The 24,951-nt window shown below is 39.0% G+C and overlaps 1 protein-coding gene across 1 annotated transcript in view; it reads right to left on the reverse strand.

The window, feature by feature from the left end:
* The window catches only part of Stt3b (STT3 oligosaccharyltransferase complex catalytic subunit B), a 73,079-nt gene that overhangs the window by 26,077 nt on the left and 22,051 nt on the right, over positions 1-24,951 (reverse strand). The window contains 8 exon segments of the mRNA XM_038321770.1: positions 1,758-1,810; positions 1,812-1,829; positions 9,294-9,346; positions 9,349-9,511; positions 9,513-9,582; positions 11,696-11,701; positions 12,942-12,994; positions 12,996-13,044. Of these exon segments, the coding sequence (XP_038177698.1) occupies positions 1,758-1,810; positions 1,812-1,829; positions 9,294-9,346; positions 9,349-9,511; positions 9,513-9,582; positions 11,696-11,701; positions 12,942-12,994; positions 12,996-13,044 (465 nt within the window).

Here is a 24,951-nt window from a genome sequence, read left to right on the forward strand (position 1 = left end):
GTCAAAGCCTCAGCTGGGTAATGGTGGGCACATGCCTTTAATCCTAGCACTCAGGAGGCAAGGCAGGTGGATCATCTGTGAGTTCGAGGCCAGCCTGGTCTACAAAGTGAGTTCCAGAACAGACTCTAAGCTACAGAGAAAACCCTGTCTCGAAAATCCAAAAAAGAACCAAAGCTCATCAGTATGTTCTAATTTAGTTAGAGGTTGAAAAATTCATTGGTTACAAAGTCATCATATGGAGGACGTGTTAGTGTAACAAAAATATTTCAAAGCAACTTCTAAGACCTACCGTTAGTTCTTAATATATAGACACACACCTGTTTACTGCTTAGTCAACATACATGTTTTTTCCCACACAGAACCCCAATGTCATCCTGAGCTAAGCATTACGCTCTAAGAGTCTTCTGGATATTCCTAACATTAAAAGTGACTTCCTTAAGCACAGGGCTCAATACATACCCCAGGTATTAAGCAGTTTAGAAGGACCACAGAAAACTGATACAACCTATTTATTCTATGAAATTAGTTTTAGCACTTAGTTTAAACTACTGTTAATTTCACATAAAAACTACATAGGCTATTGGGGTGAAAAAGAGGCAGAAATATAAAAAGTTAATATGAACCTTACCCTTCAGAAATCTATTTACAAGTTATGAGGCAGTTTAGTGGGTTAACACAGAGTGCACGAACAATGCTTGTGTACTGACTGTAAGGAGTTTGGGAATTCTGAAAGTGCAGCCAGAATCAATATGCCACCTCATCTCTGTCCACTTACAGACAAACTGAAAGCAATCTGAGCACAAGTCTCATGTTTTAAAGTGGACTTACTCATCCTTTGCATTCTGGGATCTTATTTCCTTCTTTTCTGGCCTAGACACCACCAGAAAATTCATCCCGTTAAGGAATGAAAAGAGAACACAATGGGCCTAGAAGAACATCCAATCTTCCTCGTCCTTCTCAGGTAACCTCCTTCGGGAAAGCTTTTTCACCAAGATTCTTTTTGGTTTGTTTGTTTTTCGAGACAGGGTTTCTCTGTAGCTTTGGAGTCTGTCCTGGAACTAGCTCTTGTAGACCAGGCTGGCCTCGAACTCAGAGATCCACCTGTCTCTGCCTCCCGAGTGCTGGGATTAAAGGCGTGCGCCACCACTGCTCAGCTCACCAGGATTCTTAAAGTGTGCCTGTTTCTCTCGTCTTCCCAATTTAGTGACAAACAGATGATGTGTATTTTTACAACTTATGATTATGTGACCATTAAACAGTCAATTCCAATAAAGGAAAACTAATTTTTAGTTTGATATTTAAAACTATTTGAGTGTTAAACAGAAGCTAACTTCCTCTAAACATGTTTTATGCTCTGTATTTGACAGGTAAAGTTTCTTGTTCATTTTAGTTTGTAATGTAATTAGGGAAACATTTTACTTGTCCAAAAATTAAAAAAAAAATACATAGGAACAATAAACTATATTTAAATTTCAATTCTAGATGTGGTTAACAAGTTAAAATCATTTAGAAATTATTAATGCTAAAAACAACTGATTTGTTTCACTTGCTTATAATAAATACTGCATTTGAGGACTGAGTATTGGCTCTCAACAGTGTCCCTCTCTCTAGCACCAAGGCGAGGGGGATGGCAATACAGGTACACACTGAGCAGAGAGTTCCAAACCCAACCTGAACAGGAAGTGGTAGGAGAGGGTGAGGAGAAAGGAGCTGCCCTTGCTGCCCCAGAGCTCTTAGAGCAGGGCCAGCGAACGGATCTTACCATGTAGAAATACGACAAGCAGCAGCACATCGTCCAAAACACAGACCCCAGTTTTCACAGACTTTACCTACAAAACAACAAAAGTAAATCCCATTGTAAAATGTGTATGAAGACAGTTAATCATCTAAAAAGGTACTGAGTGAGGACTGAGGCGTGGCTATGCCGACTGACTTAAAATACTTTTCAAACTGAGTAAAGATATTTTAATAACTGATTCTCGTTTGGCTAGTTTTCAGTAAAAAGAACAAATAAACCATGAGGAACAAATTACCCTTTTTTTCATTTCTGTGACAAAATATTAAGTATCAACATATTAAGAGCCTTAAATAAAGTGTTCAGTAACTCTATATTTCATATGGTTGATTTGCTAGACCTAATACCTTTTATTTCTTCATCTGAATACATGATCACATATATAGATTCTAAGCTTCCATTTGAAAAACTTAAACTGTTACAGTAAGAAAGTTTAGATACCATAATAATGAAAAAGAATACAGCAGAAGGAATGTTGGGGCTAGCCGGAAAGAAAACATTCTAGTTTATAGCACTCCATGAGAATAAGGAAGAAAGTATACTAAAACGGGCAAACATTTAAAAAAGTACAAGGAAATCAAAAGTTTAATAGATAATATTCCATGTTTACATTAGGAATAGGCCAAATAATAAAATTATTTTGTTTAAAGAGAACAAATTAATTCAAAGTTCTATAGAAAAGGCAAAAACTCAAGAAGAGCCAGCATATTAATAAAGAGAAATAAAATCACAGGGATGATATTACCTGAACTTTAAGACTTACAAATTACAGTAGTCAAGACAATCAATAGGATCACTGACATAAATATAAAACAAAAGGGATCTAGAGAGATGACTCACAGCAAGTAGTTAAAGCACACACTGCTCTTGCAGAGGACCCTTGCTTTAGTTCTCAGGACTACTGGAGACCTATAACTGCCTGTTCCACTCCAACTCCTGAGAACAAATGCCTTCTTCCAGCCTCCTTATTTACCTACATTCATGTGGTGCACATAGACAAGTCCTCTCCCTCCTCCCTCTCTCTCTCACACACACACACGTGTGGTGCACTCATACACACAAAATCTAAAACTTTTAATTAAGCTATACAATTATTATTATTATTTCTTTTTAGGTAGCTTTGGTGCCTGTTCTGGAACTAGCTCTTATAGACCAGGCTTGGCCTTGAACTCAGAGATCCACTTGCATCTGCGAGTTACCTGGGATTGAAGGTGTGCACCACCACCACCCAGCGAAGCTATACAAATTATTAGAATGCAAGGACGGAAATTTAGTTACAGACTAGACACACAGAAAAGACACACTCCATGTAATCTTGGGCTGGCCTCTTTCATAATGTTCAGAGTCAGTGAGACCCCAAGTGAGTCAAACAACTCAGGTCTAATCAGAGCTTTGCTCAAAGAATCTTAAAAAATAACTTTATTTTCAGAATCACAAGGTCCATTGTACCAGAACAAGTTCAATATTCATAATTCTCTTAAATAATAAATTGGAGTGGCTATTTTTGTATGTATATCTTCATATATATACACACCGCTAGATATAAATCCAGTGTGGTGTGTGTGTGTGTGTGTGTGTGTGTGTGGTGCACCCATGTACCTATTATAAAGCCCTTGGTTCCAACTTCAGCACCACGTAAAACCAGGTGTGGAGACACGTGATGGAGGCAGGAAGAGCAAAGTTCAAGGTCATTCTAGGCTGCAAAGTAAGAACATCAGAGATGAGTATTTTGAAGGTAAATCCAATGTGATATGCTTAAATAACAGTCAAGTACTTAGTACCTACTAACAAGTTATATACTGTGGCTAGCAAATTATATTAAGGAGATAAAGACATTATCACAGACCAGGTCTATTAGAAACCAGTGCTTTATATCTATAAGCATGGGCTATCTTGTTTAAGTTCATAGTACTAACAGATCTACTTAAGTTTTAGTGGAAATAGAATTTACCATCTCAGTGAAGAGAAAACTCCCTCAGCAATCTACAAAGTAGCAAGCTTTAAGTTACCAGGCAACTAAAGTAATAAGGCAATGCATACCCAAGTATTAGGCTGGCTAAAGACCCCAGACACACAAGCAGCTTCACACTGGAAGACCTGGAGGGGCACAGCCTTCTTAGCAACATTGCTAGTCACATGGAAAAATCAGGAAATATTGGATTTAGAGCAGGGGTGAAGCTCAGTGGTGGAGTGCATGCTTGACGTATATAAGACTCAATCATCAGCATAATAAAAAGGAGGAAAGAAAGTCTGTTAAGGGGAAAAAACTGATATTAAAAGGTCAATATATATTATATTCTTTACATGGAGTCCATGCAAACTCAAGGGAAAATGCAAACTGCTGTTTTGTGGAAGATAGAGGAATGAGAGGTTAAAGACAAAAGATGGATGCAAAACACAATCCAAAGTGGACCAAAGGCCATAATCCAAGACCTGAAACTTTGAAAATGCTAGAGAAAAAAAAAGAGAAAGAACTGCTGGATATAGATATACTTTCAGAAAAGCAGTTCAATGGCTCAGGAAATAACAGTAACAAAGGACAAAAAGGATGACATCAAACGGGATGGCTCAAGATGGTGGTTTTTGCATTGCGGAAATCTGCCATGCTACCATGCACATCTCCCCACATCTTGCTAGTGACTTATTACCTGTTATTTAGTTTTAATTTACTTTATACAATATGAAAAATAATTCTTGTTATTCAACTTCAAATTGTGTGATATAAATCAGTGATGAATTTGGGCACAAAACTGCCACCAAATATAACATACAATGACGGGTTGTAGAAGACATTCTGCAAAGGAAACTAGACCCTTCATTCATGATGAGCATAGTGGCTGCCATCAGAAGTTGAACAATGGCCAAGGGAGGCAATCGTCAAAACCAGTCTTCTTACAACTACCTGAGAAGTTGCTGAGAACTCCACACCAACCACTCAACAGATTTGAAGCAGAAAGAGAAACGCCTGTGAACTCGCTGAAAATCCACACATATCTCTTGACCTCCATCTTCTTACACAAAAGTCTGCTCCTTGTCAAACTATCATATGTGATATTCAGCTCAACCATTGGACCAAGAGGCTCCGCAGACTACTCGACCTCAAAGACAAACTTGCACCAGAAACCAAGTGCAATCAGACCTGATGGTCTGCTCAAACCACAGCGTTCGGAACCCTGGCAAAACGCTGAGAAGCGTGCTCAGAGAACTAACAAGGTACAGGACAACCCAATGCCTGTGGCTGGCATTGGTCAAAGGAAAGGGCTAATATTCTTTCCAAGACAATCCATACCATGCAATTAATGCTTTAAAATTGAAATAAACTGGGCTACAAACATTTGCCTCATCCACCATAGTCACCTGACCTTTTTTCCAACTGACAATCACTTTTCTAGCCTCTCCACAACTTTTTGCAGGGAGACACTCCCAAAACCAGCAACATGCTAAAATGCTTCCAAGAGTTTGACTCTCAAAGCATGAATTTTTACACCATAGAAAACTTATATAAAACTTTTTTTTTTTTTCTTTACTGGTAAAATGTACTGATTGTAATTTCCTACTAATAAAGGCGCGCTTAAGCCTAGTTGCAAATGATTAAATTCAAGGTCCAAAATTACAATTCCTTTTGGGACCAACCAAACAGAAAGCTCTGCACAGCACAAGAAATAATGACCAAAACAGAAGAGAAGACCTGCCGAATGGGAGAAGAATCTCCACCGCAACTCATCTAGCAGGGGACTGATAATCAGGACACACAGAGTTCAAAAAGCAAACACCAAAAGGAAAAATAATACAGTCAAAACAATGAGCAAATGATAGTTCTCAAAACCAGTACAAATGGTCCATAAAACAAGAAAAAACATTTGGTATCTTTAGCTAAAGTGCAAATCAAAATTGCAATATAATTCCATCTCACCCAGTCAGAATGGCTAAGGTCATCCTTATACACCACTGATGGGACTGTATGCAGCTTTGCAATGAGTATCCAAGAAAGATCTAGTGGCTCCTCAGGCACCCTTTATTTCACTATGGAGCTACTTACTGTAAACCAAATTTGTGGTGATTGGTAATAAAGACATGTGGACAGGGACAGAAGCACAATGAGGACAGGAGAGTTCAGAAGAAAGCATACACCACAGTGAATTTACTTTTGACAAGCATGCCAAGACCATTCAATTAGAAGTTAAGAGGGTTGCCTTGTCAAGGGACCCTAACACAGAAATGATTGGAATGAATAAGAACCAAAGTAGAGAAATCCCACTCCTCAACTTCAAAATGATGTACTACAAAGTTCTGGTTGTAGGTCAAACCAGTGCGATGCTGCAGAGAGACAGACATACAGCTCTAGGTAACCCTGGCACATGTGGACCAAACGACTCTGACAAGGTACCAACATCAACCAATGAGGAAAGATGGAAGTCAACATGTGAATTAATAAATTTGGACCTCTGTTTAAGCATCATTTAAAAGATATTAATTAATGGGGGCTAAAGAGGTGGCTCAGAGGTTAGAAGAGCACTGACTGCTCTTCCAGAGGTCCCGAGTTCAGTTTCCAGCAGCAACCACATGGTGGCTCATAGCCATCTGTAATGAGATCTGGTGCCCTCTTCTGGCTAGTCAAGCATACAAACAGACAGAACACTGTTACATAATAAATAAATCTTTAAAAACACATATTAAATGGAACAACTTCGATATAAAGCTAGAATAACTATGAAATTCTTAAAAGATGACATAAGGCAAAATAAATGCTGACAAATTGATGATCATGAACATTAATTTTGTATATCTAAAGAAACCCATATGTAGAAAAGCAGTCCACAGAATAAGACATGAAGAAATAGTTAATCCATAAGGGATTAGCAGCAAGCATACGCAGAGAACTCATAAAACTCACAACATTCAAAAAGGAGCAAAGGACTCACTCCAAGGTATTCTACAAAAATAACGAACTGGCTTCCAGACACACAAGAAGTACTTTCCACTCATCTCTGGGAAATGCAAACCAGAACAAGCTACACTAACCTTACAACCCCATGAGCATTATGTACATATCAACCAACCAGAAAAATCAAGCGTGGTGGACCATGCATGGAACCCCAGCTACCTTAGAGGCTGCAGCAGGAATATTGGGGATTTGAGGCTAGCCTAGGCTTATAGTGAGAAAACAGCCATAAATAACAAGTGCTGGGTGGGAAACATGGAATCATTAGAACATCTATGCACTGCTGGCAAAAATTTGGAAATTCCAGTTATGAAAAAATGGTATAGTGGTTTCCATAAAAACATTAAAAATTTAAGTGTTATATAAGCTGTGATAGGATTCTACCTATCCAATTAGCCAAAGTCAACGAGGTAAGTAGAATGGTTGCATTTTACAAGATGTGGGTGGATGATATGGATGGTTACCAAACACTACAAGTATATATAACATTACTAAGCTATGGCACTTGGTAAATGTTATAGTCTGTGTATTTTACCATAATAAAAGAGTTGGAGAAAAAATAAAGTAATATAATGTATATAATAATTATGCTAAACACAAAAAGGAAGACACTCAACATCCTAGGTAGAAAGACTGCATTTATGTGAAATCCCCAGACTAGTAAAAGTCCATAAAAGACAAACCAGTGAGACAGTGAGCTGTCTTGGAGTATAAAAAACGGCTTGCCTTGCAAGCCGGATGACCTGAGCTTGGTCTTTAGAACCCACATAAAGGAGTAAGGAGAGAACCGACTTCACAAAATTGTCACCTAACAAGCCATATATGTGTGTGCCACAGCATACAAGAACCTCCTGACTGCATCATACACAAGCAGTAGTAAATAAAACTTTAAGTGCAGATACATAGCTATCCCAGAACATAGAGAGGAGGAAGTAAGGTACAGGGCTGAGGTACAAGCACAAGTTTTTAGACTGAGGAAATTTTCTATAAATAAGGAATGGTGAGAGTCGTACAACAGTAAGTTAAAAAGGATTCATTGTATTCTTTAAATAATGCAAATGAGTTTTATTACCATTTTGGAAACATTTTTTTAAATGCTAAAAGGCAGTTGAGATTTCAGACTCACGCGTTAAAAGAAAATGAAGGATAAAAAAAACCTATACATAAGCCAGGCATGGCATACAACTATGATCCTAGTACTTGGGAGGCAGAGGCACAGGCAGGAGTTTGAGGGCAGTCTCAAGATACATACCAAGAGCTTTGTTAAAAAAAAAAATATATATAGCAACAAAAGGGGCTAAAAAACTACAGAGAGAATCAATGTTAGTTTTCTTAATGCCCAACTGTAAATAATTATTTCTGAGTTATTCCTAAGTGAGCTTTGTTCCTTCACATTTATCTGTTGTACAAATCTTCCCACAATAGGGTATTGTTTTCTTACAGTAAATAGGAGATATAACAACAAAATACAGATGACTAAAACATGCTACCAAACCTATCTATCCAGACTTTCAAATTCAAATCAATGTCATTATTTACTTCAGATAATTTTATTTTAAAAAAAGAATTTAAACCAACATAGATGGAGGTTTCCTTTAATATTGTTTCCTCAATGCCAACCAATCATCCTCAGAAAAAAAAACGTTAGGAAGTTGATGCACAGATCCTCATTGCTATATAAATTTCACATTCGTGATTATCACATCACGACTATTCTACTGTAACTCATTTCCCCACTGGCATTATATTAATAAGATCTATCTACACTCACATACATGATTTTTAGTATTAGAACTTACATAATTAAAAGGCTTTAAATAGAGATTGGGTAGTGCCCCCCCCACTGCATGCAGTAAATGAAGGTTTTTAAAGACATTTCTGATGATGACAGCAGTAGGACATGAACAGTGTTGCTGTCTTTCATGCTCACTTACACAGTGCTTTTCTCTCTTTTAACTCAACCTCAAGAGGCTGGCCTCTACAGATAATATGCAGTGTTCTTCCTAGAATTCCAGGTCAAACAAAAATACCTAACAAGCCAGGGAAGTTTTTCCTCAAGACAGGGTTTCTTTGGACTTGAGCTCACAGAGATCCGCCTGCCTCTTCCTTCCAAGTTCTGGAATAATAAAGGCGTGCACCACCACTGCCCGGCTCACCAGGTAGTAGGTAGTGTAAGGAAGTTTAAAATAACTATTGAAGAGAAGTGATGCCGTCATTCATCTAGCTACTTAAAATAGAGTTAAGTGTATAAAAAAAGTACTCACATAAAATGTGGTGTACAGCTGACAGGCTGCTTCTGCTATTTATTTTTGAAGTTAAAAGCAGATATAATAAGATTATTATGAAAATTAAAATCTACGGCTATATTAATCTAGTTATAATATTCAGAAAAAAATGTCTGGTATGCTTTTTAAATGTTACCTATTGTTAAATTTATTATGAATAGTAGTAACATATGTGTGCAACTCTATTGGTAAAAGACATAAGTCCAACCTAAAGACTTTGGGCAGAAGGTCACCAGCATTAATGATAGTCAAATATTAAGTGGGTACTTACCCATAAGTAGTAAGTGAACTGAAGTGCAAAAATTGCAATGCCTTCATTATCAAGGATCCTGCCACTGATCGAGATATGTACCCTGGTACAATTGCAATAAAACAAGCAGCTAAAAGTCCTGCTCCTTGGTTCCAAAGTTCTCCTAGTTAGCAGGAACGTAGATATAGATGTAGGCCGCTAAAAGTTGGTGCAAGGAATACACACACATCTCTTATGTGAAACTGTTATGTTCAATGTATTTAAAATCCAATGAATAAGGCCAGCTGTTATCATCAACCCTGGGTAAAACCTAGAGAAGGGAAAGAAAAGGAATTTAGTTACATATAAAACATGGTGCCCCAAAAAGAATAGCCCACATTCTTTTTTGATTAGTATACATCATTTGTAGTTAAGATGAAGAGAAAGCTTTCCCTTTCACGGGATACACAATAAAATCTTTTTGGAACAGATACAAAGAAGAAATTCATTTACAGAATATATTCTGAAATAAAAGAGCAGAGAATATAAAACAAGAGTGATTAAAATAGAAAATGATGTTTATTCCATTAACTATCTTCCATCACTTCCAAGCACTGTCTTAGTCATGTATTTTTCAGGCCAAGGAGTTTACACACTTTAGCCGTGTTCTTATTGTGTATAAATAAAAGGAGAGAATGATAATTATAAGTTAAATCCAAGATTCAGAAAGTAAACAGGAAGAAGGATCAGTCACTTGGGAACCAAAGAATACTAAAAGGCTTTAAGTTCTATGTTCAAAGTCTTAATAATGGGAGGGAAGATTAATATACTGACACCCACCTTTATACCAAAAGAAGGGCAGTTACCACAAGAAGATTCAGAATTGGTGGATATTCATTTCTAATCATCCCTCAGTAACTAATATGTGTGTTTTTATCTGCATTCACACCTGAATCTTCCCTCAATGGCTCTCTTTCTCCCCAAGACTGAAACCACAAAGACTCTGCCACACATTCATTCCCTGGCTGTCCTATTTAAATGTGCACGTCTCAACAGGACTCCGACCCTAGTCTTTAACTCACTCCCTTGCTTTTTCTCCCTAGCATCTATTATCATTGAGCGCACTATTTATAAACCTTATTTTCAACTGCTCAAGCTCACAAGAATGTAAGCTCCAGAAGAATGAGAGTTTGTCAGTATCAAGAACAATACAAACAGAGTGTATATTCAATGTCTAGTGAATGCACAGAGTAACAGAATCGAGAGAAGAAAAACAGTATAGTGAGTTATTACAATTCTCAAAAAAATCTGCTCCATTTCTTACTCAGTACTAGGTCCTACTGTATAATTTTGTCAGCAATACACAAAGAAATCATTTAATTTGAAATTTTTTCTCGATGTAAATCAACATATGCATATAATATGGTAGACGGATCTAATATAAGAAAACTCAAAATACAAAGCAGTATTGAATGAAAGGTCTAAAACTAAAAACTCCTAACAGCAAAGATATATTCAAACTTGGAGCTGGAGAGATGGCTAAACCAATGGTTAAGAGCACTTGCTGCTCTTACAGTGAGGACTTCAGGTTCGGTTCCCAAAATCTACATGGTAGTTCACAAATGTCCATAAGCTTCAGCTCCTGGAGTTTTGATCCATCTTCTGACCTCTGCAGGCCCCAAGCACACATATGGTGCACATACACAAATGCATGTACACATAAATTTAAGATCATGCGTGTGCATGTGTGTGTGTGTGTATTCAAACTTTAAGGAAAAAAAGCATACTCTCCAGATGTAAAAAACAAAGGAGTTCAAATTAAGTAGATATTCATGTCACTAGAGCCCATAAGAGAAGGCAAAAAAGCCCAAGAAACCAGGTGTAATGTGCACACCTTAGTGTTAGAGGTTTGAGCAGTTTTAACTTGACACAGGGGCCAGAGAGAAAGCCTAATTTCCAAGGTCAGATGCTGTTAATTAAACTAAATTGGATAAATTCTTTCTCATTCATTAGGGAAGTCAGGAAGGAACTCTGCCTTCCTTATCAATTAGGAACAAAGTCCTATAGAGATAAGATTTGTTCCAAAAGTACCTAATATTAAGATGTAAGAAGCCTCAAATGGGGCTGCACAAATGGCTCAGATGGTATCCCTGTAAGGCATGAGGACCTGGCTTTATCCCCAAGCCCCCACATTAAAAGCCCTGCAGTGTTGGCACATTCTTACAGCCCAATGCTGGGAGATGGGGAATTACGGTATAGTGGGCAGAAGGAGGTAGATTCCTAGAGTTTGTTAATCAATCAACCTACCCAATTATGTAGCTCCAGGCCAGTGAACAACTGCTCAAACAAATAACAACAGATCCACGTGGACACCACCCAAGGAACATCTATCGTGGCTGACCTCTGACATCCACGTGTACATGTGTACCCACATGTACACACACAGACCCCTTTATAAACACAGAAGGAACATGATCTAAATTAGAATGTATTTTTAGGTTATAATAAAGTCTCAAAAAACTTAAAGGGTTGGAAGTTTACATAAATATTTGCTAACTATAATCCATTTGAAAAATTTTAAAGAGTATTACAAAATCCTCTTTAAAAGTTATGAATGAACTATGAAGGCATGGTGGTTCACATCTATAATTCAATCAATTGGGAGGCTGAGGCAGAAAGATTACTGTTAAATGCAAGGCTAGCATGGGCTACAGAGTGAGCATAAAGAAAATAGAAATGCCCACAACTAAAAGGATTCTAGTAGAAAAAAGTGGAGAATGATGAAAACACTAGGTCAAAACCCAGGAAGTTCTGCTAGCTGCATGATGGTAACTTTGACTATGACAGCTGTAAAACAGTCAACAGAGATAAAAGGCTGAAAAATCACTGGAGAAATTACAGGGAGTTGGGAAAGGAACACAAAAGTAAATTCAAGGTACAAAAGAAAGGAAATGAATCTGAATTATATGTGAGAGCAAAAGTTTATCTGGGGTGACAGTGATACTGGTAAGCCTCTGGCAAAGTCACTCAAGAAGAAATGACCAAGCATACAGACTTCCTCAAGAGCTGCCACATCTTTCCCCTTCTCTTAAGTTCTCCTTACACACTGAATCCTAAGAACCTTTTGTCATCATTCTGGATCCAGAGAAGTCTACAACAACTATAGTCAGGCCACAATTATATAGATTGAGGCCTGAAAAGTTTAATGATTTTAATTAATTCTAAATTTTTATCCCCCTTCCCCCCAAAAAAGCTTTATTTCAAACTCAGTTGCTCGAGAACAAAGCAAAAAAACACAATCTAGACTTGAGGTATTTTGTGACAGCAGATTTTTGTTGTTTTTGTTTTTGAGACAGGGTTTCTCTGTGCAGTCCTGACTGTCCGGCACTCACTCTGCACACCACACTGGCCTAGAACTCACAGAGATCCACCTGTCTCGAGTGCTGGGATTAACCACCACTTAGCCCGACAGCATATTCTTAATCCATCCTGATACTTGTCAGAGGCCAATGTGAGATATTCACAAATAAACTGCCAAGAATAGAGCAAAGAAACATTGGCTAATAGCTACAGCGGCTATATTTGTGAACTATATGCAGTTTTTGAGGACCCTCATCCCATCAACACATAATGGTTTGCTCAACAGTTTACAGTTAACATCAAGAATAGCTAATATACTTACAGTTGCACCCTAATATTCTTCCTAGTGGATACCATGCTCTTTCATCAAACCAATTTACAAAATTCATAGAACCCATGAGATGCAAGGTGATGTGTTGATCTATAGTTAAACCTGGAGAAAAGAGAAAAGGAAATGTTATAAAACTTGTTAAAAAATACCTTTCTTTATATTTGATATATGGATATATATATATATCATATATATCACAGCAATATTTCTCAACTCTATAAAAAAATCTGAAAATTTCAAGCCAATGCCTATACCTCTAATACAATTAATTATACCACTAGCACTCTCTTAAATCCACACAGGAACTAGAAATGCTCAAATTAAACATATGACCATTAGTGAGGGTACAGGCAGAGGGCTCAAATTTAACCAGGAAAACAAAGGGATACACAAAATTCATTATCGTAAAGCAGTCCATGACTCAAAAGGGCTAAGAACCATTATTAAGATGGCATCAAACTGATGAGGAAGCATATGTGGAACGTAACATCCAAATGTTTACACAGAAACAGTAAAATAGTGGCTTAAGAATGAAGAGAGCAGACTTTCACTAGCACAGTGAAAATGGGAGTCTGGCAGTGTGGCTGCCGTTTAGAGTGCTAGAACGAGTACTTACAAAGCCTCATACACGCCAGGAAACAGAGTATGGTTTTTTTTTCCAGTTTATTTATTTTTTATTAAAAATTGCCACTCTCCTCCCCTCCCCCTCCACCCATACCCCCAACTCCCTCCCCTCTCCAGGCCAAAGAGCCATCAGGGGTTCTCTACACTATGTTGAGTCCAAGGTCCTCCCAACTCCCTCCAGGTCCAGGAAGGTGAGCAACCAAACTGACAAGGCTCACCAGAGCCCGTCCATGTCGTAGAGACCAAGCCCATCGCCATTAGTCCTTGGCTCCTCGTGTCAGCCTCCACCATCAGCCACCCTCAGAGAGTCGATTTGGTCGCATGTTCCATCAGTCCCATTCCAAGTGGACTTGGTGGTCTCCCATTAGTTCTGTCCTGCCGTCTCAGTGGGTGAAACGCATCCCTTCATGTTCTGACTTTCTTTCTCATGATCTCTCTCCTTCTGCTCTCATCAGAACTTTGGAGCTCAGTCCGGTGCTCCAATGTGGGCTCTGTCTCTATCTCCATCCATCGCCAGGTGAAGGTTAAGGCTCACAGTGAGCCCGTCCATAGCTGTGGAACTGATGGAACAGGGACCAAACCGGGCTCTCTGAATGTGCTGACGGTGGAGGAGGACTGAGAAACCAGAGTATGGTTTTAAAGCGAGATTATAATTAATTTCTGAAAAAGACAAATGAGAAGAAAGGAAACTAAGGAAACCAAAGTCTAAAATGCAAGCAGAAGAGAAATGCAAGCAGAGGGCAGTTTCAAGGCTATGCCACATTTAGCAATAAAGCAGTTAGTGGAGGGCAGGAAAGACCAGTATCAGTCGTCAGTGGTGACATGGGTGAGTAACAGCAGTACATTCAGTCAAGATTCCTTCCTCTAGAGGCAGTAGGCCAGCAAAGGCATCTGTCTATGTTAATGTGACACGTGGGACACAGGAAGCGAAACAGTGCTGGACTCATAGAAGTGCACTGGAAAGCCAACTGGTTGTATACCCCCAAATCAAATATTTGAGAGAGTAAGCACCTTGAAAGTAAGCAACAAAAGCAACAAGAGCTCTACAAGAGGGCCATGGATTCTCATCTCCAGAGGAAGCCTGGACTGGTTACAGGTTCTAGCACCATGTGCCTGCTCACAGTGACATGCTTTGTGGGCTCTGCTTATGCACTGGTGTGTGGCTATGAAGAACAACCTACACGGCACCTGAGAAGCTGCACTACTATCTGATTAACACACATAGTAAAGCCCATTTCCAAGTTGTAAGGAAAACATGAGTTATCCAGCTAAGTCATAGACAGGCTACTTTAACTGGCAAAAGTAAAGAGCAATGCGCAAGGTTAAAAAGTATGAAAAATTGAGAAATCAAGAGACACCCAGAAGTGCTTACACTCATACAGACAATAAGGGCTACAAGGGATGGAGGGCAGAGTAGGTTCCAAACATAGACTCGAAAATGCTACTAATGATAAAGTGTAATTGACTCATTCAGAGAAGCAAAATGATAACTCTTTAAAGAAACAGTAAAATCGAATACATTCTTCAGTGTGACTACCTGATGCTAGTAATAGCAGTATATAAAAATTTTTTCCGAGAAGGGGAATTTTAGGATCAAAAAAGTTAAAACTCTACTTGGTACAACATAAGAATCCCCACAGACCACAGAATTAATCATTCTCAAAAACAAGCCCCAGACCGCCTAAATTACTGGTGTGTACAGAAACCGCACAGTACTGCAGAGCTCCAGTTGCACTACAAGCAATAATTAGTCAGGAGCACCACCCTAGAGAATAAGAGTGGAATCCCCAAATCTTGTGACATACTGAATGGGTAAACCAGTATCATGCAAGAATCAAGGCTTAAATTTTTCCTAAAAAACCTTACTCCATCTGGGCAGTGGTGGCGCACGTCTTTGGTCGCCTTCACGTTGGGAGGGCAGAGACAGCATTTCTCTGTGAGTCAAGGCCAGCCTGGTTTACAAGAGCTAGTTCCAGGACAGGCAGGGCTGTTACACAGAGAAACCCTATCTCGAAAAATCAAAAGAAAAAAAAATAAAAAAATAAATCCTTACTCCAAGTAATGGTAATGAACAATATGTTTACAAACCAGGGACATGTTTTCACCACCAAGGCTCTCTTTGGTAGGACTTTCCTTTAAGTCAAGACCTCCCCTCTATGGGCAAGTTTTATTATGCTCTGAAGCCACCTCTTGCTCTATAGTAGCAACTTCTACTTAAGATGGTTATGATAACTCATTCTAAAATTTCCCCAAGAGACCGGAGTCATATCAAGGTTCTGAGCCCATGATGCAACATTATCTCCCTGTCATTTCTAAACCAGTAGTTGTCTTCCTTAACTGATCATTTCACCCCTCTGGATGCCAGAAAGGCACCCCAAACTCAACATTCAATCAACCCCATGACAGGACCCAAGTCAAAGCACACATACTACACCTGTTTTCAGAGTCTAGGTGGTCACCCCTTCCTGCTGTGGGACAATGGTCTGTACCCTGTCACTAATATTTTAAATAAATGCTGATTGGCCAGTAGCCGGGCAGGAAGTATAGGTGGGGGTGACGAGAATTCTGGGAAGTGGTCGTGCAGTCTGCCGTCGGACTCAGCCTCAGAGGAAGCAAGATGTGACTGTCCTCGCCAAAAAGGGTACCAAGCCACGTGGCTACTAAACTCAGACAAGAATTATGGACTAATATAAGTTATATAATAATTAGCTAATAAGAAGCCTGAGCTAATGAGCCAATCAGTTTATAACTATGTAGACCTCTGTGTGATTTCTTTGGACTTACGGATGCAGGACCGGGCTGGACAGAAAATCTCAGTCAACACCTTCCCTCACATCTTAGATCTCAAAATGTCAGCCTTCTAATTGTGTATTACGACACAAATGTAACCACACTACACCTCTATCTTCATCAGACTCCTCACATGCTTTATCTTTCCACATCTATTTCTCACTAAAGTGGGAAGAAGCTCTCTCATGACTGCTCAGTCTTACACCAAGCTAGCTCCCTACTTTCCCATGCTGATCTTCAGTCCTGTATACTCACCTCCCTTTCCCAATGCCACAGTCCTTAGACTATTAAGTCCATGATCACCTGGGGGCACTGTTGTTAACCCGTTAGCCTGGTTAACTCACTCTATGAACCTTGGCACATTTCTAAGGACACAGTGTACTTTCTTTGGCCATGTTTGCAGTCATCACCTGCTACTAAGAGTGTCCCGGGCTCCATGACTGCAGTTCAGCATAGAGATGAGAGTAAAGGCTTCTGTCACACAGTCCACATAACCACAACCTACGTCTCTCCAAAAGGACAATATTTTAGCTGTAATACTTGAGATCTGTGCCTGAAGGAAAGCAAGGCATTAAGAGTCTACTGAACCTTAGTCTAGGGCTAAAAAACCTGAACAGATGGAAGCACAAGTGCTGGGTCTTTGTTTAGTCTCACATTCAATGCTGACAGGAGGGCAACTCTCTGAGAGTCTATCTCATGTGTTCAAGTTCATTACATCTGTCTATATTTAAATAAGTCTTGAGCACTATTCTGTCAGGTTTATAAGTCAACTCTCATTTTGTAGCTTTTCTTTCCACTCTGCCAGTGGTATTTTAAATTACATGGATTTGACAGGAGTAGGCATAGGCTTGCCAAGGTCAGAGGACAACTTGCAAATATCTTTTCTCTCCTTCTATCATGTGGGGCCCAAGTTATCTCAGCAAGCAAGTGCCCTTACCCTCTGAGCAATCTTCTTAGAAAGCCAACAGTGTTTAAGTATTTAGTTTCTCTTTATTTATGTATATGTGAGTTTATGTGCACCACATACATGCAGGTGCCTGTGAAGCCAGAGGGTGTCAGATTCCAGAAGCTGGAGTTGTGAGTCACCTATGTCGTTGCTGAGAATTGAACCCAAATCTCTGCAAAAGAGCAATACCCACTCTCATCTATTGGGCTACCTCTCCAGTCTCCTCCCCATGGTACTTTTTAAACACCAAACTCTTGACACAAAACCTAAATTTACACCCATGACAGAACTACAGCTTTTGTTTTTGCAATGAAAAACAAAAGTACAAGAGCAAGATAAAGAAAAAAGGAGGTAGAAAAATAATGCTCTGCTCTAGTGTGGATCATAAAGATATGCTCATTTTTCTTCTTCATGATAAACAGTAAGTTTTACCCATTAGATCCTCAATAAATCTGGAAGTATCATCATTACAGTTTTGAATTAAATCCTGGAATATGAGGGAATATTTTTACTAGTAGGTTTTAGTTTGTCTCTTTGAATTTATAAATTGTTTTTTATTTTAGGTTTGGTATCAGGGTCTTACTATGTACCTCTGAAGGGCCTGACACTCCCTATGCAGCAAATTCCTCCTGTCTCAGATTAATTTTAGGAACAAGTTGTCAGCTCCACCTAACATAACTGGCAAATTCCACTTAATTTCAAATTAGTTTTGGGAAGGATCAACATCTTTATATCCAGAATATATTCAATTCAAGAATATGGCTGACCTTGACCGAAGAACAGCTAAGGAAAATGTGGTAACATTTACACAATGGAGTACTACTCACAGCAGAAAAAAATAACATCTTGAAATTTGCAGGCAAATGGATGGAGCTAGAAAACATCACATTGAGGTAACCCAGACCCAGAAAGACAAATCATCATATGTACTCACTCCTAAGTGGTTTTTAGACATAAAGCAAAGAAAACTAGCCCACAAATCACAATCCCAGAGAACCTAGACAACAATGAGGACCCTAAGAGAGACATACACAGATCTAATCTACATGGAAAGTAAGAAATGGGGAGCATGGGGACCTTGGGAGAGGGTAGAAGGGAGGGGAGCAGATAAAAATGTAGAGCTCAATAAAATCAATAAAAAAATCCACCCAGAAAAAAAAGGAATATGGCTGATACCCATTTATCTAAGTCTTTCTTGAATATTGCTTCACAAACTTTACAGTATCACCTTACAAGTCTTGAATACCTTTGCTTAGATTTAATCTCATATCTAATCTTATCTCTTATCTAAAAAGTCTTTGTAACTAAAATTCCTGCAAATGCTTACTAATACTTATAACATCACTAGATTCTACTATCTATTTTATGCTATATTTAAGCATAAAAAATAATGACTATCCTGGTATTAAAAATGAAAAGGTATCTCAAAGATTCTGACAGTTTTAAGAGCACTGTCTAAAAGAAGTCATAAACTCCCGTCTCATTCTATCCTTTCAGTATCCCTCCCTGTAACTGCCAATCTTTTCAATCATAAAAATTTTTGCAAGTAAATAGCAGTTTTTAGTCAAAGTTAAATACTTAAGAATTAAGTTAAATACCATTAAGTTCTAAATGAAATACACTACTGGGTGTCCAATTTAAGGAGCAGATTTTTTTTCAATAAATCTTCATGAACTCAAGAGAAACTTAATTTCAAACTTAAATACATATGTGTTTGGATTTACACAGATTACAGCAAACAGTAATAAGTTATTTTTGCCCAAGTTTTTCTTGCTGTTTAAATTATTCATCATTATGAAACCAAAGTTTCTTTGGGGTTTAAGAAAATTCTGGCTCCTGGTCAAAGGACTCCATACTAATGTCTGCTTCCCTCATGGTTACATTAAACAGGAAGCGCTACAATCTAAATTTATAAACTTACTACAAAATCTGTTGCAGATTGGGTTGTTACTGCTAAGTACAGTCTGGTTATTTTTCTTCCATGCAAATTCTCAGTTGCAACACTACAAATTCAATCCAAAGCAAACATAAGAGGCATTTAGATTAACTGTAAGGCTATTCTTTTCCTAGTATAAGAAATTAAAATGGGATATAGTTATCAACTTCTTTTTAAGCAATATTTAGCATGGTCTTTCTCAGCGCTCACCTGATACAAATGCACATTGTATTTTCCCTTCAAGGCAGTCACTCAGCTGAGATTCCTAATTGTTCTCAAAGCCTCACTACTAATGATTCTGCCTCTCTATACCCCAGTTCATTTTTATTTGTGCTTTCAAAACATCACCTTGAACTAAAGGTCCACCTCATCGTGTAATTTTTTTTTTGGGGGGGGGGGAGGAGGTGACTTTTGTACCCTGGAAGGACTTCACTGCTCTTGGCACTTCATTCATGAGAGCCAAGTAATGTTTGCAGTTTACTCCTCTAGGAACCCTAGCATTTATCAACAGTGACTTAAGGTTTTGTTCCTTACCCTAACATTAATCTGCTTGGGAAGAAATTCAGAATCTCAAGCATGCCAGGCAAATGGTGTACCACTGAGCTATGATCCACCCATTGTTTTTTAACATTATATGGTATATGTAAAGTATGAGCCAGAAAAGCTGGAAAATAATTTTCACCTAATTTAGAGCTAACACAGTTAAGTCAGAGAAGGTTTTAGTCCCCAAGTGTGCTACAAATAGTACTGAAAGGAAAACATGTTTCCCAAGGGCCAGCTCTGTCCTTTGTTCTAAAACACATTCTCCTGCAAAGAGCATGCAAATGTATGTGTACAATCAATTAACTATTGTGTGCTCTTTGAGGAGAGATGTGAGAAGTACTATTTTTTCATAACACTCTTACTAAAGTGACTGTCAGGGGCCTGTAAATGTTCTACTCTATTCGCCCTTTTGGGATAGAGACAACCTCTCACTATGGACCTCTGGATAGTCTGAAATGTATGCAGATCAGGCCGGCCTGGAACTCAAGAGATCTGCCTTGCTTCCTGAGTACTAGCGTGCTACCCACACTTGGTTCTATTTACTTCTACCACATTCTCAGATACAAGATCAGCACATTTTTAGAGATACATGGTAGATACTTCAGCACTTTAGAAACCGGTCTTTGTAAAAACACATTAAGAAAAATAAAAATGACACTGTAGGAAGCAACCAAAAAATAACTAGGGGGAGGATCTCAACTACTTAGCAGTGAGAGAGCACACTAATGCAAAGGAGATGAGAAATAAACACTGTCTCTTATCGTAAATATTGAGTTCACAAATCTTTTACACCCAAGACAAGAGCACAAGTTTAATTCAGCCTTTGCAAATCAAATCTAAGGACACAGCAGAAACAATTAGGACCAGAGAAGAAAAATAACCCGAACAAGGGAAGGCAGCTGGAACAATGCTGGTAATGAAAAGAACACAGAGAAAGGGCCAGGTGTGGTGGCTCATGGGTTTAATCCAGTACCAGGGAGATGAGGAAGGAGTAGTCTCAGACCAGCCTGGTCTGGCTACACAAGGAGACCCAGTCTCAAAGAAACCCCCAAGGCAAAAGGAACAGTATTATAAAAGGAAATGGAGTGGGTGGAAGGTGACACTAAGTACTGCAGTGTGTCAACAACCCCTTTACCACCAGGTCCCTTGAATACCCCTCAGATTCTAATTTATTTTGAGAAATTAGGTTAACTATAGCTTACATTTTAAAAAAATCAGGAAACAGAGGCTCCTACAAGAATTGTCTGACAAAACATTAGCATAGCATATGCCTCTATACAAGACTACCTCATGCTTCACTTCTATAAAGTAATAGTCATTTATTTTTAAAATTCCTCAAGTAACTGGTATATACAAAGCTTCTGTGAGGTACTAAGAATAAAGATCGAAAAAGAAAACTGTGCTTTTTTGGAGTTTAAGTACAATAAACCCAAAGCAGATCATCACACATGGGGAAAGTATCAAAAATTAAAAGAAGGAACAGACTGCTTTAAGCAAGGATAAAGTTCTACCTCACACCATCGTAAGACACTTAACGATGAAGTAGTCGCCTATTCATAAGATAGGAAAAAGGAAACTAGTAAGTGAATGCAAAGTCCAGAAAGGTGGATTTCTTTCTTAGTTTCTTTCTATTGCTGTGATAACAACTTGGACCAACAAGCTGCAGGGGGAAGAAAGGGTTTTGTTGGTGATATTTTGTTTGTAATCTAACAATAAAGCTTGCCTAAAGATCAGACTGCAGAATTAAGCCACCTAGTTAGCCACAGAGGCCAGGCAGTGTTGGCATACACCTTTAATCCCAGCACTAGGGAGACAGAGGCAGACAGATCTCTGTGAGTTCAAGGCCACCCTGGGCTACACCAAGATTGAAGCTAAGAAAAACAGAGCTCAAAGAAGGTGATCCCAGAAACTGGGATCACACAACCTTTAATCCCAGCATTAGGGAGGGGAAGACAGGAGTGATATGGCTAGGCAGAGAAGAGGATAAGATGGGAGGAGACAGGAGCTCAGACAGTTTGAGGTTTCTGAGAGACAGGATACAGTCTGAGGACAGTCTGAGCATTTAGGGTAAGGACTTGTAGAGAACAGGATACCCTTTTGTGGTCTAAGGATTTCGAAGAGGTGAGAAATGGCTGGATGCTCTGCTTCTCTGATATTTCAGCATTTACTGACTTGGGGTTTTTATTATTAAGACCAATTAGAATTCAAGCTACAGAATTTATTTCAGATTATATGTCCCAATCACAGTTCATCATGAAGGGAAGTCAGGGTAGGAACCTGGAGGCAGGAACTGAAGAAGAGGCCACCAAGGAACACTACTTACTGACTTGATCCTCATGGCTTGCTCATTTTTTTTTTTTTTAAATACAATTCAGAACCATCTTTTCAGGGTAGATCACCCACAATGGACTGGTCCCTCTCCTATCAATCATTATCTAGGGAATACTCCACAGACTTGCTCACAGGCTAATCTGATAGAGGCACTTTCACAGTTAGATCCCTTTCCCCAGGTGTTTGTGGTCACAGTGCCTGGGAGGGAAAGTGGTTATGAGATATGTCTGAAGACCTTTTACAGTTCTTCTAACTTACGTTAAATACTATATTTTTTCATTTATTCATTAGGCACACCTTTACAAACACAAATAAAACCTTTTTAATTAGATGCCTGGACTATGACACAAATGTCTATCACTTGACCAAAGCCAATCAGCTATGCAGTGGCCAAGATGGCAGCTCTGACCCCAGCACCCACATTCTTCAACCTGATGGCAGGATGACTGAGCAGTGGCAGCAAGGTAATCAGTGGCTGCGGAGGTTCACTGATATCACCTTCTGGGTACTGTTTACACTGAAGTAGATTTCAAACTGCTTGGGCATCCAAAATACTCCTGTGTCACCACTAACAAGAGTGGTTGGTGTCTTCAATTTAATCTGCATTTCTCTGTTTATGTATTGGGTTCCTGTACAAATCTCACTTACTGAAAAGGTTCAAAATTAAACAGTGCTTGAAAAACAGTAGTTATACAGGTTTAAATACGTGTAAACAGAGGTAGCTGATAAAGTTGCCTTATATGTTTTAAGATGTTGGGCTGCAGAGGTAGTTCAGTGGTTACCAGCACTTGTTGCTCTAGCAGAGAATCCGGTTCAGTTTCTAGCACTCACATGACAGTTCACAACCACCTGTAATTTTGCTTCTAGGGAATACAATGTTCTTCTGATTTCTGTGGCATCAAGCATGCATGTTGCACACACACAAACACACAAACACACACACACACACACACACGACGGGGGGGGGGGTAATACACAGAAAATGAATCTTTAAAAGAAAGTTTTAAGGGGCAACTTAGAGCCTGGCATGGTAGCGCACACCTTTAATCACAGCACTCAGGAGGCAAAGATAGGCATCTCTGAGGTGGAGCCTGAAGCATAAGCCTTTTAAGTTACTTTGGAAACAAAACACAGAAATTCAGCAAATGAAAATCTAAGCTGTGCTGCTTCAGATTTAAACACTTTAGTAGAGCTGCAACAATTCTTAAAGTCTTGACCAAGGCTTGCTTGATGGGTGACAACCACCACCTCCTAAGGATCTTGTGCAGTCAATAAATGTTTTCTTACAAGCAAGTGCTACACTCAAAGGAAAACCAGAGCAGAGTGTTTCCATCTCTGACCTACTTGGGCCTTTATCGCACTACACAACTTAGTAAGTTCAACTTCTGTCAGTCTTGACGGACCTTTTCTCAGTGAGCTGATGCTAATCGGTCCTGCTGTGCCGTACGCTTTCCTTCTTGTCTTATAAAGGAATGTGTAGGCATGAGCATAACAGCAATACTCCCAATTCTGCCAAAAAGGCTCACTCTCTCCTCCCACCACAGACAAGTGTGCTACTCAGTACTGGGAACTACTTTGGGAGATCAGATAATAAATAAAGTGCCTGCTTCCACTCCAGTACAGCAATGACATTAGTGCTGAGTGTAGCAGGACAGGACAGGACAGGAAAACATTCTCACACAGAAAGCTTGCTCACTGTGCTTACATCTCAACCGAATATAAAATGATTAACATGAATTTCTATTCGATTAAAAGTCATTTTGCCTTTGTCAGGGTTCTACTGCTGTGAAGAGACACCCTGAAAAACATTTAATTGGGGCTGTCTTAACAGTTTCAGAGCTTTAGTTCATTACTGTCATGGTGGAGCATGGCAGCATGCGGGCAGACATGGTGCTTGCTGGAGAAGAAGCTGAGAGTTCTACATCTTGATCCACAGGAATCAGGAGGAGGAGACACTGGGTACTGGGCATAGCCTGGGCATATGCCTTAAAGCCCGCCCCCACAGTGACACACTTCCTCCAACAAGGCCACATCTCCTAACAGTGTCACTCCCTACGGGTCAAACATTCAAACATGTGAGTTTATGGGGGTCATTCTGACTCAAGCCACTGCAACCTTCATAATACACAACATACACAATCAAAAACTTAGAAATTAGAACACCAAGTCAAAGGAGGGTGGAAAAAAAGCAAGAGGTTTGGTAGGGAGTAAGAAAGGCAGCCAGCAGCCAGAACAAGAATGGAGGAAACAGAAGGCAGACAGGCAAGTTGAAAGGTTAAAGCCTGTTGTTTCTCCTGTGAGTTACAGCAACATCTTTCATGATGCATAAACATATATTCTGATAACGATAAATTATTAACTCATTCTCAATCTTACATCTTTGCCTTATCCTTTACTAAACTTATAAACCACATGACTTAAGTCAAGTCTCTCCATCAATCTATAAGCTTATTACCATAAGAAAACTTATCCATATAACCACATTTTGGAAGTGAGAAAAATAACACTCATGTGAAGATTTGCTTTGTCTTTCTCAAAAAATCAGTTTCTCAGGAGAAAAATTAAACTAATTTGTAACTCCTTTGGCTTTAACACTTAAGATTACACAAACAGCATCTTGGACCACCCCAAGGGGCAACTCACCTTCTCCATTACACATTTCACTTTTCAGCTCTTCCCTGGCTAGTATTAGTCTAGTATCCTGGAAGAGAAAAACAACTTCCCACACAGCAGCAAAAGGCTGTAGAATGAAAACTTAAGGAACCCTATTGGTTTGAATCCCCAAACAAACATACTGTTTTTTATGGAAGAGGTCTATTTGTTTTTCATTTCAGAGCTC

This window comes from Arvicola amphibius, chromosome 3 (assembly GCF_903992535.2).
Source record: "Arvicola amphibius chromosome 3, mArvAmp1.2, whole genome shotgun sequence".
NCBI lineage: Eukaryota > Metazoa > Chordata > Mammalia > Rodentia > Cricetidae > Arvicola > Arvicola amphibius.